Below are 15132 nucleotides of genomic sequence, written 5' to 3' on the forward strand. Positions count from 1 at the left end.
CTGCTTGGAGGGCTTTTTCATTATACAAGCCATTAGGCATGACAACGAACATGCCTTCTTTGTCTGACTGTAGTAGGCTTAAACCACAATTTTTAAAATATTTAACTATTGAATTCACCTCTAACACTCCCGTCTAACGGGACATTGGATATTTAGCGCACCTTTTCAAACAGTCCATTCCTTCCAGAAGGCACCGTTCCTGGTCTTCTTCTGGAGCCTTTGAGGATATGTTCCTGTTGATGGCGAGGAGTTCATGGGCGGCAACCTTAGGCTGAATTCCAAACTTCGGGCCTTTTTCCAAGGCACGCAAGATCCTTGCAGGGGCTGAAGCTCCACCGGCGAAAATGACACTGTCTTTCTTCTCAGTCGTAATCAAGGCAGACAGGGAACGAAGATGTGCAAGGTCGACTTTCCAAAGCTGCTCAATAAGGCGTGACGCCAAAAGCTTAGAATCAGTTACCTTCTTATTGGCTACCCATCCGGGATACACACTTAGACATAGAACTCTCAACCAGTCATGAAAGAGCCGGATCTGGCGCCACAACTCTGAGCGTAAAATCTTGACGAAACGCTTCACATGGCCCCATGAAGGTTTGACGGGTCGAACAAGAGCACTAACACTGTCAGGAGTCACCCCTTTCCTGAGGCAGAAGGCTAACTTCCGAGACTGTCATGTTGCGTTGACAATTTGCACCACAAGAAGATCGATGAAGGAAGTAGAAGGCGGAGACACACAAAAAGATGGGCCCGCTGTACTAGAAATGCAGTTGGGGAGAGCATGTTGCCGGGCTAGTTGGTGATCCATTAAGTAAAAAATTTAGCGCAAAAAAACACAAAGGACAAAGAAGAACGCATAAGACGTTTGACGAGCGCTAACTACCAACTCTTTATTCAAGACGAAGAACACAGCTTATATATGAAAAAATCGAGCATGCGCAGAAGGGGGCAGATAAAACAGTAGCAGTCAACACAAAAATATGTCTAGGAAGGCACATTCCGCCGAGTACATGTGTACAGATGTATCGCTAACACAACGATCGGATAGCTTATCTAAATGATATGCCTCTAATAGAAGTCTTGCCTTATGATTCCCACTTTTGCCCAGAATCGTGGCCTTTCCAAATCCTGCCGTACACTTACAAGAAGCAATGTGCCGCACAAGGTTGGCGCTTTCATCTTTAATGTCAATGTTTCGAGCATGCTCCCTTCTATTAGAGGCATATCATATAGATAAGCTATCCGATCGTTGTGTTAGCGATACGTCTGTACACATGTACTCGGCGGAATGTGCCTTTCTAGACATGTTTTTTGTGCTGACTGCTACTGGTTTATCTGCCCCCTTCTGCGCATGCTCGATTTTTTCATATATAAGCTGTGTTCTTCGGCTTGAATAAAGAGTTGGTAGTTCAATCAATCAATCTTTATTTCAGTTTGTACATACAAACTGGGGATGGTGAGAAAAAAGCAGTGAATTATGCACCGATTGACGGGCCTCACCACCCCTACAAGTCAGCAGTAGGCACAAGGCAAGAACAACCACTGGTTAAAAAAAATGAATACAAATGCATCTACAGAACAAGTTTGACAGAACATATCTCATAACTGGCAGCAATAATAGACGCAGAAGACCGTGAGGCTATAACACAGAGTGGCACAGTAAGTTCAAACACAATTGACATCACTGTAGCATAGATTGCTGAATAAAGCTTTTACGAATGGAAGAAAAAGACATAATATTCACTTGGTCACTCAAAGGGGTATTTAGGAACTTTGGTACAATAAATCTCAACACACAAAACCCATAGTTAGTTCTGCACTTTGGTAATGCAAACCTACTCTGCAGTCTGATGTCGTATGATGAGTGGCGACATGTAATAGGAACAATTTCAGAAAAAAATGAATCACCCTTTTTTATCGTTGATTTATAGAGACATGTAAATCTGTAGTCAAATAATTTGTTGAAAGGTACAATATTATAATGTAGGTAAATGTGTTTAGTAGGCGAATCATACGTCCCGTTGACAATTGCGCGAAGCATTTTCTTTTGTAATGTTTGCAGTTTAATGACATTGGATACCGTTGTATGGCCCCAGACAAGAAGGCAATAGCTAAGGTGCGAATAAAAAAATGCATAATATAAAGTAATTTTAGTTTTGATAGGTAGAATATGCCTGTTACGTGAAGTAATTCCGACAATTCTAGAAAGCGTTAACACAATATTAACATGGGCATCCCATGTCATCGTACTGCTAAACGTTACACCTAATGATTTGAATGTGTCCACGTACTCGATTTCACTGCCATTGAGGTATAACGAGGGGCGGTAAAGTACTTGTTTTCCTTTAGGAAGGAAGAGTACTGCTTTAGTTTTTTCTTTGTTTATCTTTAATGAGTTGGCTGATGACCATGTGGCAAGCGATAAGAGCGTGCGATTTGCGGTGTCTGCTAAGCTTTGTACGTCTTTGGAAGAAAAAAATAGGCTGGTGTCATCTGCATATATAATGTATTTTGCGTGGTTACTGATATTAGGGATGTCATTTATATATATATTAAACAGGAGTGGCCCTAAAATGCTGCCTTGAGGGACGCCATTCGAAATTCCTAGAAGCTGTGAAGAGGAATGATTAATCACCACACACTGAGACCGTGAATTTAGATAAGATTTGATTAGGCTGAGAGCATGTCCGCGTATGCCATAGTTCTCTAGTTTTGCAAAAAGAATATCGTGATTTAGGCAATCGAAGGCTTTACTGAAATCAACGAAAACACCGAGAGTTAGAAGCTGTGACTCAAAATTATTTAAAATGTATTCTTTTTGGACGAGTAGCGCATGCTCCGTGGACATATTTTGTGTAAAGCCATACTGACAGTCTGTTATTACGGAATGTTTCTGCAGAAAATGTTGCAAACGAATGCGAATCAGTTGTTCTAAACCCTTAGAAAAGAACGGAAGTACAGACACTGGCCTATAGTTTCCCAACTTGTTCGCATCGCCTTTTTTATATATCACGGCTACCCTGGCTAGCTGCATGTCAGTAGGGAAATGAGCTGTAATAAGTGCGGTGTTGTATATATAGGTTAGGCATGGCGTAATTATGTCAAGAATGTATTTAACTGGTCGGCTCTGTATATTATGTGCATCAAGACTGCAGGTGTCTTTTCATTTTCGGCATATTGCAAAAACTTCACTTTCGTCCGTTGGTCTTAAGAAGAGAGATGCCTCTATCTTGTCACTCAAGAAATTCGCGATTCCGGCATTGAATTGGCTATAACCTACTTCGGAAAAGAATTTATTAAATGCATTTGCAAGGCATGAACCTGAGGTCTCTTTACCATCGATTATTAAGCTCGTTATGTTCCTGCTGTGTGTGTTTCTATTTAAAACTAAGTTTAAGCGCCTCCATTTTTCTTTGGGATTTCTAGAAAGCTGGATATCAAACTAGTTGTTATAGTAAGCGGCTCTAGCTATCCTAATTTCTTTATTCAGCTGATTGCGCAATGATTTAAATCTCGCTAGTACGTCCGCATCTCTCGTTTTAATGAACTGTGCAAACATCTTGTGTTTCTTTTTCACGAGTCGCGTGAGGCGACGGTTCATCCACGGCTTACGAGAATTTTTGCATGGCGTTATGTCAACTACAGGGAAGCAGTCATTGTACAATAAGAGAAAAATTTGCAGAAATTTGCGGTAAGCGCCCTCGGCTGTATTTGCTCGGTATACGGGATCCCAGTTCACTAAAGCAATGCGTCTCCTAAATTGCTCAAGCCTTTCTTGAGAAATAAGTTGCCGTCGAGCCTGTGCGTTTGCCTTCGTACGGATTTGTTTGTCTAGGCGCAAGAAAACAGGTAAATGATCACTGATATCTATTGCGATCCGGCCCGAAAAGAGTGTACTGGGACTGTTTGTTACTATAAGGTCTAGCGCCGAAGAACAGGTAGCAGTGATGCGTGTGGGACTACTGATAGCGTTGTGGAATCCAGTCGCTCCGAGAAGCGCAGAAAGCTTTTGCTGTGCAGGACTTACTCTGGTAATATCTATGTTGAAGTCTCCCGCTATACAGGAAATAAAGGTTTCTGTGTTAAAAAAGAATAATTCGCGCTCAAAGCGGTCAAAAAAACGTGGCTAAGTTTCCCTGGGGAGGCCGGTAAAGAACAGAAAACGTTTGGCGGGCGGACTTCACAGTGAGCATTTCGATATCACCATTACAGAAGCAGTGATCAGATAACAGTTCACAGGCGTACGTGTTTTTCGCTAGCAGCGCAACGCCTCCCCCACGTTTGGTAGCACGGTTAACATAAAAAGAGTTATACCCCGGCATTCGCAGAACATCGGTGTCATGACGATACCATGTTTCGGTTAAACAGATGATATCAATGATATCCTTAAGCCTGCCAAAAATTGTGTCAATTGGTCAGCTTTGTTCATGGCAGATTGCATATTGAAATGTATTAACATGAGTTAGTTATTGTCATCTAGGCTAACATGTTTATTAAATTGTGAAGGTGTGAAAAGAGGTGCAGTGCTCGATACATTTTCCAGAGGCAAAAAAGCAAGAACATCAGTGTGATGAGTAATGACGTCGCCTTACGTCATTTTTAGCAAATCGCCATGACTGTTAATCCGAACGATACCAGAAGCCTGTTTTTCGCGCGAGTATGCTACCGTTTTTTGTCCACACGAACTTCCAAGACACTTCCCCTTTCCTTGCAATAGTGGCACCAAGAAGGCGTTTGTTGTCTGGTGTCAAATGTTCATTGACGTAAATTCGTTGAGCAGGGCCAGTGAAACCAATATCAGTGGTTGACAGGGTTGCTTTCTTTGCTGCCTCAAGAAACTGGTTCCTTTTCGTACGGGTCGTGAATCTTACAACGAGATTAATGTCTTTGTTGTTTCTGGTTTTAACGCTGTGTGCGATGTCAATGTCTGCAAGGTCGCGAGGAATGCTGGTGGTTTGTGCGATTTGCAAGGCTATTCCAGCCGCTCTGTCTTTAGCGGTGAGTGGCAAGCCCTTTATATCCACATTATTCAACCGGCTGACGAGTTAGCGCTCGTCAAACGTCTTATGTGTTCTTCGTTGTCCTTTGTTTTTTTGGGGCTAAGTTGTTTACTTAATGGATCACCAACTAGCCCGGCAACATGCTCTCCTCTCGCAAGAAACCTACCAGCATTCATTTATCCAAAAACAGTTCTGCACTTTTTTACCATTCATTGAATTCAGCAGCAGAAAAGTAATGTCGGCAGTGCCTTACTTTTTGTTGAGATGGGAGCGACTGTGCAATTTCAACGAAACAGCCCTTGGAACAGTGCTACAAATATATCTGTCATTCCTAGCAGTGCATTGAAATCTACCACATTTAATATTGTTACGGACGACATCAAGGAAGAAGAAGCGGGCAGTGGCGCAGACAGGAGCGCTCGCGCTAGGCCCGGCAACATTTTCATTAAACGTCATCTCACTGTCATCGGCCATCTCTCTATCCTCTGTTCTGTTTTCATCGGCTTGCCGTATCGTAACATTTGGTTGGAGGTGCTGGTACTTCATCATCACCCCCCCCCCCCCCCCCCATCCTGGTCTGGAGCATCAGCGCCCTGCGACTTCTTGCGCCGTCGGCGAAAGGTTAGGAGGCACTGCATGGCTGTTCCCCAGCCTGCCTGACCCAGCAAGACCTTGCCGTTCCTCCGCCCCGACCACAAGACACGACGAAGGAGAGACTGACCCGAGACGCCACACATGACCACAAGACACAAGGAGAGACATGAATGACCTAATGTGACCTCACTGACCTGATGTGCCGACCAAGGACCCTACGACCCAAGACACCGCTACACTTCAAGACATTCTCCCCTGCCTATGCTATGCCATGCGGTGCGTGCCTTGGCCTCCGCCATCGAGTCGTGCCAACGTGTGGCCCGATAGTGTCCTGCCAAGGTTCATCGCGAAGCATCGTGCCGGCAAGCCATTCTAATTTTTCTTCTTCCTCTTCTTTTTCAAGCATCTAGACACGCCCATCATCATGCCATAGAATCATCAACATCGTGCATTTCCTCGTCCACGATCGGGACGATCGCTCGGTGGCCCCGGGTCATGTTACGGACGACATCAAGGAAGAAGAAGCAGGTAGTGGCGCGGACAGGAGCGCTCGCGCTAGGCCCGGCAACATTTTCATTAAACGTCATCTCACTGTCATCGGCCATCTCTCTGTCCTCTGTTCTGTTTTCATCGGCTTGCCGTATCGTAACAATATCATCACATGCTAACTCCAATTGGATTCACCACCTCTGCGAAGTAAGCTAACCAAGATACTAAAAACTGGAAATGTTCACTTCTTTCCTCTCCTTTTTCAGTGCCGCATACAAAATGGGTGCAATGAGCGAACACAGTCACGAACAAGAAAACGCGCCTCTATAATTGAAGAAACTGGATGCATAAAAGGAAGCATGAACATTTTATCAGCACCGTCTGTTCGTGTTTCCTCCTGTAACTTTTAACCCCACCCCCCTCATCATAGCATAGCATGCTTGTGATCTAAAGGCACGTGGAGTATTAAATATAGTGGGCTGTTATGTCCTCATCATGGTGCACATTTGTGTACTAAATTTATGCTATGCACATAACGATAGCCCTACCATTCAGCTTGAACATACGTGATTTAGGTTTCTTTCTGCTTTGCATTCATGTGGCTATATCTGCGCAGGATAGGAACACTCAGACATGACATATTGTTAAATACGTTTCCAAAAAATAACACAAAGATGTGGTGCGATCGTTACATCAATACAAGCAGACATGTTTCCTTACCTTACACTGCAGTTAAGCGTTAAGCTCTATGGCAAGCCGAGTATCATTAAAAGAACGTATTCTTATCACCTGCAAACAATGCTTGCTGTAATGTGTCCGATAACTGCTTGCAAAATAGGTGTGCTTATATTGCAGACAGAAATTTCTAGTTCTGAGGAAAAGCGCTGTTAACACATCTGTCTGTGTTCGTGCTCCTTGGATGTAGATCCCCAAAAGTTGCAATTGTAGTGCTGTATGAAGTTCCAAGCACAATTTCAACAAGGACTTCAGTTTCAGCAAGAATGGCGTCGGTTTTTTCATGTCCCGTTGTAGTGCGATCAGCAGGCACAGCAATACATCGACCAGTAGCATTGCCGGAGGTTTTGGTGCCATTTTAAGTTCGGGCAGCTGCTCGAGCAGCAGCTCTTACTTCTGCTCTTCTGAGACGTTCCAAAGCAGTTTCTTTCTCTTGTTGTAGGGGAACGGTGACGGTACATAACCTGGGTGTTGCTTGTGCGATGATGTCTTGCCTGTATGCAGAACAGACATATTGCACTCGAGGTGCCAAATCAGTGGTTCGTCAACTATAAGGCTCGTAACATGCGCTTGGAGGAAGCGCGTCGAAAAGAAGAAAAAAAGAAAGTGCGAACCAAGCAGAAGGGAATAAAAATGGCCGTGAACTCGGTGGAAAAACAGTACGTTCGAGTTCCAATAGGAACGGAAAAGATCATTATAAGGCCGCGTGGAGACCTAGCGAAGCTCATGACGCACGGAACGCTGGCGTTGGGTGACATAGTCAAGCTGGCGGCAGGTAAAAATCCGAAAGAAGAAGGAGACAAAGACTTGTCTCGCCAAACCTGAAGCAACAGACTATTTTTATAGCAACGACAAGCGAAAGCCAAAGATTGAAATATTTCAGCCTGAAAAAACTGAAGGTCAACGGGGAGGACACGGAGGTTACGGCGTATCCCGCAACACCGGAGATATGCGGCATGGCAGTCATATACGACGTCCCGTTATTCTACACGGAAGAAGATATGATGATAAGACGGAAGAGAGAAGATAATCTGGAAATCTACGAAGTCAAAAGACTAGGGAAATAATCTATGGTTGTGATGATAATGTTCGCCCAAGAAGAGGTTTCAAGATGGATCATTTTCGGGGGAGTTCCAGTAAAATGCTGGCTGTACAAGAAAAAGTACGAGGTATGTTATGCATGCGGAAGAATGGGACACAGAGCGGACGTATGCTCGGATCCGAAGAACATCAAATGTAGGGGATGCGGAAAGGAAAACCCACCAGATGACCACAGGTGCGAACCAGTATGCCAGATGTGCGGCAAGGGACACTTCCTAGCAGACAGCCAATGCAATGCCATCTACCGTACGCCATATATCTTCAAGAAGCGGCGCTGGGAGAAAATCATGGAGATGAAAGAACGAAGAAGGCAAGAACAAGAATGGAGCTAAGAGCTGATCCACAAAAACGGATCAAAGTACAGATTATGAGAGGATTCTTTCCCAAGACTCGGGGAGGGAAGTAGAAGACACAACTCGAGGGGAACCGCAAAGGGAGGAGATCAAGCCAGAGGGAGAAGCAAGTCAAGAGACAAGAGTCAACCGAGGGGAAGAAGCAGCTCCAGTCGCCGACAACAAACCAAAGAAAAGACCGAGGACGGAGCCAACCGCAAGCAAACCAGCAACCCATGGAGAAGATACAAGGCGCCGGGAGAGAAGAGCATCACCTTCGCAGAAGGGTCGCAACCAGGTAAGGGGAATAGTCAGGATAGGTTAATGAGGCAAATCGAGGAAATGCAAAAGATAAATCCAATGCAGGCACAAGCACAGACGCAGCAACCCACAGCTGTAGCAGGAACAGTAGCAGGAATACGAGGCGAGAGCTAATAGTGACAATGATATGAGACCTATACAACCGCTGCCGGCAAAACGCAAAAGCAATGACACGGGGTCTTCGCAAGACCTGGAAACTAGGGTAACAAGATTGGAAAATGGCTTCACGAAGCTAGAGAGTGTGATGAAAAACTTCACAGATTTTATGAAACAAATGAATGCACAAATAAATGCACAGATTCACAAGATAAATGAAGCGATGCAAGAACAGGCAGAGAATATTAGCCTAATACAGGTGGAGTTGGCAGCCAACAAAGGGTGGCAGCGAAAAGCAGAGGAAGCGATACTTCAGCTTCAAGATGGACAGAACGAGGAATATTAGCAATCAAATCTGGCAATGGAATTAGAGATGTTTTAGGAGAAAGAGGCCAGTGCTACAGCAGCATCTTAAACAATTAGAAAACCAACCTCTCGCAATAACGCTGCAGGAAACAGGGGGTCCTGCGAAATTGGCAGGATACCAAGCTTTCGATAGTAACAAAGGAGACAGAACGAGGGTGACGACGTTAGTAAAAAGAAATGTGGCAGCTCTGGAGCACGACATAGGATCTAGGGACATAGAACACGTGTTCGTGTAGGTATTAGCCGGGAGCATCACAGAGCCTAATATTTTCTTACTCAACATCTACAGCTCGCCAAAGCAGAAAAAGATCAGATTTCGTGCATTAATAAAAGAGGCTAAAAATATATGCGGAAGGCAACAGCTACTCATAGTAGGTGACTTCAATGCACAACATCAAGCATGGGGTTAAAGTAGACAATGCTCCAAAGGCAGTCAACTATGGGAAGATATTCAGGAGCAAGGCTTCACATTGAATAACAACCCAGACAGCCCGACGAGGATAGGAAATAGTTTCAGCAAGGACACGTCTCCGGACTTCACACTTTCAAAGAACATAGAAGGTCTAGAGTGGTACAACTTGGAATTAAACCTAGGCAGCGACCAATATATCATAGTAATTAATATAGAAGGAGGGCTGAAGCGCGAAAAATCATGAAAAGCAAAATCACTGAGTGGGACAAGTTAAGAGACTGGAGAACCGCCGAGGAAATTCCACCCATAAACAATATCGAGGAGTGGTGTAACAGGCTTAAATTGTATTGTATTGTATTGGGGTTTTTTGGCGCATAAGCAACTCAGGCTATCATGCGCCAAGAGCAAGGTTAAAATCTGTGCTTATTTAAAAAGGGGAAAAAGGTTCGTTAAAGTTTACAGTTTATTCAGAACGTCTGCTTCTTTTAAAAAACTAAGAACACATGTTAAGTTTATTATTGCTCTTTCTCCTAAAAGTAATTTGGGATGGAAAGGGATGGCACGATCATAAAAAATAGTGAAATGCTTTCTCCGTAGTGTCTCTAGTTTCGGGCATGTAATCAGGATGTGGTTGACGGTGAGCACTTCTCCGCATTCTCCACACGTAGGCTTATCTTGTTTCATTAGTAAAAAGTTATGTGTGAGATGTGTGTGCCCGATACGCAGACGGCATACTGTAACCTCCATGAAGCGTTCTTGATGAGTGCTTGTTTCCCATTCTTCTATTTTGGGCTTTACGAGGTGCAATTTATTACTTTCTTGGTTATTCCATATAGACTGCCATATATCCTTTTGTTTTCGTTTAATTAACTTTATGCAATCCCTATAAGGTATGTTTACTTTCTCTATTTCTTTCCTGCCTGCTTGAGCAGCACACACGTCTGCTCTCTCATTTCCTTCAATGCCCATGTGGCTTGGAACCCAACAGAATATTATGTTATGTCCTTGGGTTGAGATCTTTATTACATCGTGTATTATGTTACCGAGTAATGGCATGACTGCATTTCTGGAGTTTAGAGCTGTGAGCACACTCAGTGAATCTGTATAGATAACACTGTTCTCGATGCCCTCGTACACAATTTTTGCTACAGCTACCAGGACAGCATAACACTCGGCTGCAAATATTGATGCACATTGAGGAAGTCGAATAATTTTTTCGGAGTTCCGATCCACTACAGCGCAGCCCACATAGGAGGCAGTTTTTGATCCGTCTGTGTAAAACTCTGTGCATTTGCTGTATTTCTCTTTTAGTGCGTGATATTCTTGTAATATATGTTCTGTAGGAGTTTCGCTCTTTTTGAACTGTGTAAGTGTGAGGTCACAGACTGTTGGAAAGTTGTACCATGGGGCCAGGGGCCTATTTTCTTGAGCGACATCAGGCAAGGTGTCCAGAATATGGAGCTCACGGCAAATATCTTCAAATCGCATAATCAATGGTCTTGTTGTCTGAGGCTTATTTGTGAATATTGTTCGGGAGGGGCAAGTTGTGACAATCGGGTAACAGATGTGTTTTTTTCGTGTCCTTATTTTGAGAACGTAAGCGCATGTGAGTGCATTTCGTCTGTCTTTCAGTGAAGGCTCGTTCGTTTCCACATAAAGACTATTTATTGGGGATGTTCTGTACGCTCCGCACGCAAGGCGAATGCCTAAGTTATGTACCGGGTCTAATTTTTTAAGGTATGAAGGTCTAGCTGAACCATATACTATGCTCCCATAGTCTAAGCGTGAGCGTATAACAGAGCGGTATATATGTAAAAGACATGCCCTGTCGGATCCCCAACGTTTCCGCGAAAGAACTTTCAGTATGTTAAGAGATTTGGAAGCTTTCTTTTTCAGTATATTTATGTGTGGTAGAAACGTAAGTTTTTTGTCGAACGTAATGCCTAGAAATTTGTGTTCAGTTTTCACCGGTAATTCTTTTTTATTTAAGTGGAGGACAGGGCTGTTCTGAATGCCTCGCTTGAGCGAAAACATAACTGCCACCGTCTTCTGAGGGGAAAACTGAAATCCATTTTTGTCGGCCCATTTCGCTAGTTTATTAATTGTTATTTGTATTTGCCGCTCACATGTTTGTATGTTTGAGGATGTGCAGGCTATCTGAAGGTCATCTACATAGAGCGAAAACATAACAGAATTTGGGATTTCTCTGCAAATGGAATTCATTTTTACAACGAACAGGGTTGTGCTTAGAATGCACCCTTGTGGCACCCCGTTTTCCTGAACAAAGCTTCTAGACAGGGTGGCGCTGAGACGGACTTGGAAAAAACGGTGTGAGAGAAAGTTATTTAAAATATTTAGCATTCGGCCTTGGATGCCTAGATCTGCTAAATCCCGCAGGATCCCGTACCTCCACGTTGTATCATAGGCTTTCTCTAGATCGAAGAAAACTGCGAGGCAATGCTGTTTATGTATAAAAGCCTCTCGGACAGTGTTTTCAAGGCGTACTATGTGGTCAGTTGTTGAGCACCCTTTCTTAAAACCGCACTGATGAATATCAATAAGTTCATGAGATTCTAAAACAAAGGTTAATCTAGTATTTAAAATAGTTTCAAAAGATTTCGCTAGACAACTGGTGAGAGCAATAGGTCTATAACTGTTAGGAGAAGTTGGCAGTTTTCCTGGTTTTAAGAATGGTACAATAATGGCCCTTTTCCAAGCTTCCGGCAATTTCCCTAGAACCCAAATTTTGTTAAAAAATTTCAGAAGTGCCTCTACAGAGGCTTCGGATAGATGAGCAAGCATCTCGTAATGAACTTGATCAGGACCTGGTGCAGTTTGTTTACCTCTAGCTAGGACTTTCTTTAATTCTTGCAGTGTAATTAAACTATTGTATGGTTTGTTTGTGCTGCCACTTGTTGGAAGCTTTTGTTTTTCAGCTGTGCTCTTATATTTTAGGAATGTTTCTGTGTAGTGTGTAGAATTTGAAACCTTATGAAAATGTTCCCCTAATATATTTGCCTGCTCTTCGATGCTCGTTTGCATACCAGGTGCTGTGAGAATCGGAATTGTATATGAGGAGAAGCTGCCATCTAGTTTGTGGACTTGTTCCCACATTCTTTTAGATGGTGTTGAGCTGTTTATAGATGTCACGAATTTCTGCCATGATTGTTTTTCGGCGTTGCGACGAATATAACGAGCTTTAGCTTTAACTTTTTTATAAGCTGTCAAATTTTCATACGTTGGGTATCTTCGAAACTTACCCCAGGCTTTATTTTGTTGTTTTTTTGCCTCCCTACATTCCCGTGTCCACCAGATTTTGCTGTTTTGTTGTACCATTGCTGAGGTTTGTGGAATGGCAAGGCGCGCGGCATTTATAATGCAATCTGTGATGAGTTTATTCATTTTATCTACGCTATGCTCCTCTGAAAAAATTGTTTCCAAGTCTGCTTCTGTTCTAAAAAAATCCCAGTCTGCTAAATGGAGTTTCCAACGTCGTGGTTTGGTTGGTATGACAGATGTTGAAGATGAAGATGATAAACTGATTAGTGCAGGTAGGTGATCACTCCCATATGGATTATTTAAAACATTCCATTTAAAATCGTTAAAAATAGAGGGCGAGCAAAAGGACAAATCTAAAACGCTCATCTTTCCTGTGTTTGGAAAACAGAAAGTAGGTTTTCCGGAGTTTAACAAACATGTGTTACTGCAAAGAATAAGGTTCTCTATAACTTGGCCTCGCGCGTCAGTTTTCTCACTACCCCACATGGGTGAGTGCCCATTAAAATCGCCTACTACCACGTATGGCTCTGGAAGCTGGCTAAAAAGATGTTCTAAATCATGGAGAGTTATTTTTAGGTGAGGTTGAATATACACGCAACACATAGTAATGGTTTTATATGTAAGTAATGTGGCTGCCACAGCTTCTAATCTGGTGTTTAATTGGTGTTTTCGGGCTGCAATACCATTTTGCACTATAATGGCCACTCCACCGGAAAGTCTGCTGGCTTGTTGTCGGTCTCGGCGGAAGACTTGATATTTCTTTAGTATTTTTGTGTGCTTGGGACCTAGATTTGTTTCTTGCAAGCAAAGCGCAACAGGTGAGAGTGTGGTTAGGATATCTTTTATGTCGTTTATGTTGGTTAAAAGTCCCCTGCAGTTCCATTGCACTAGGAACACCATCTTATTCTTTTGTGAGTTTAGAAGTAGAGTTATTATTTTTCAGGGCCCGTGATGCGGGCCCTGTCTTTCTTGGATCGTTCCAAGGAGCTTCGCCGTCTGTGTGACGACGAAGGCACATGGCCATCTTGGCTGGATGTGTCCATCACCTCTTCAGAGGAGGCGGACAGTTGTGCCGGAGGCGCGTGTTCATTGTTTTTAGACCCCGCCTCAAGGGCAGAGGTCTTGTGGGCCACCGCCCCTGAGGAACGGGTGGCCTGTTTTTGGGGTGGAGTGGTACTAACCACTTCCACCAGGGGCGCAGAAGGCCCTACCTCAAGCTCACTTTGTGTGGCCTGGGCAGGTGTTGAAGGCCGGTGTGGTGCCTCGCCCCGTCGCACCACTTCGGCGAGATTTGGCTTTGCTGTGAACTGGAATGCTGTGCGTTTTGTCTGGAAGTATTTGGTTCGTGCTTCTTTGTAAGTTATATTCTCAGTTGTTTTGATGGTAATGATTTGCTTTTCATCTTTCCAAGTTGGACAAGCTCTTGAGTAAGCGGGGTGCTCCCCGTCACAGTTTGCACAGTGCGGTGCTGCAGCACAGTTGTCTGCATTATGTTCGTTTGATGCACATTTGGCACATGTGGTACGGCCGCGGCAGCTCTGTGATCCATGACCATACCTCTGACATTTGAAACATCTTCTTGGATTTGGTATATATGGCCTGACATTTACTTTTATGTATCCCACTTCAATTGATTCTGGGAGCGTGCTGCTGTTGAAAGTCAAAACAAGATGTTTGGTGGGGATTTCCTTGTCATCCTTTCGGATCTTGATTCTGTAGACACCTATGACATTTTGGTCAGCAAGTCCTTCTGCCATTTCTTCCTCAGTCAGGGACAAAAAGTCACTTTCTGATATAACTCCTCGGACAGTATTGAGAGATCGGTGGGGTGTGATGGAGATGGGTATGTCCCCAAGTGCCACAATATTTTTCAGATTAGAGAACTGATGTTTGGTCCTGACTTCAAGCAAGAGGTCACCATTTGTTAGTTTGGTTACCTTGTAACCGGGGCCTAGGCTTCCTGTGAGACATTTTGATACCGTAAATGGAGAGATTTTTCTAGCTGGGATTTCTGACTGTTCACTATGAACAATGTGGTATTTCGGAAAGGTTTCTTTTTGTTTTTGCACGAACTGGCCTGTTACATCGGTCCGCCCTCTTTTGTTTGGAGGGCGATCATGTGTTGCAGATAAAGAGTCCATGAAAGGGTTTGCTTTTTCGGTAGTTGTGCCAGCCACCCACCACGGAGCCCAACAAGGGGGCGAGACAGGAAACTTGCAACAAGCCCTGCCGACGCCAGCTGTACACCTCTACTATAACCGAATATGGGTGACTCAGGGTAGCTACTCCACACAAGGTTAACCCTCGCCGCCAGGAAAAAAGAAAAAAACAAGAAAGGAGGAGGAGACAGGACAGTGCCAAGAAAAGAGATAGGAAAGTGAAAGATAAGGGGGAGGACAGGAAAAGGCGA

At 43.7% G+C, this 15132-nt stretch overlaps 1 protein-coding gene across 1 annotated transcript; it reads right to left on the reverse strand.

Moving 5' to 3' along the window:
• Positions 1-13400: 13400 nt before the first annotated feature.
• LOC146200536 (uncharacterized) lies at positions 13401-14863 on the reverse strand. Its single transcript, XM_084592392.1, has one exon. It carries the CDS (start codon positions 14861-14863, stop codon positions 13655-13657), a length of 1209 nt encoding a protein of 402 aa, XP_084448518.1. The 3' UTR covers positions 13401-13654.
• Between the last annotated feature and the right edge of the window lie 269 nt (positions 14864-15132).

The sequence above is a fragment of the Amblyomma maculatum genome, chromosome 2 (genome assembly GCF_055883805.1).
Source record: "Amblyomma maculatum isolate TAMU_Amacu chromosome 2, ASM5588380v1, whole genome shotgun sequence".
Classification (NCBI taxonomy): Eukaryota; Metazoa; Arthropoda; class Arachnida; order Ixodida; family Ixodidae; genus Amblyomma; species Amblyomma maculatum.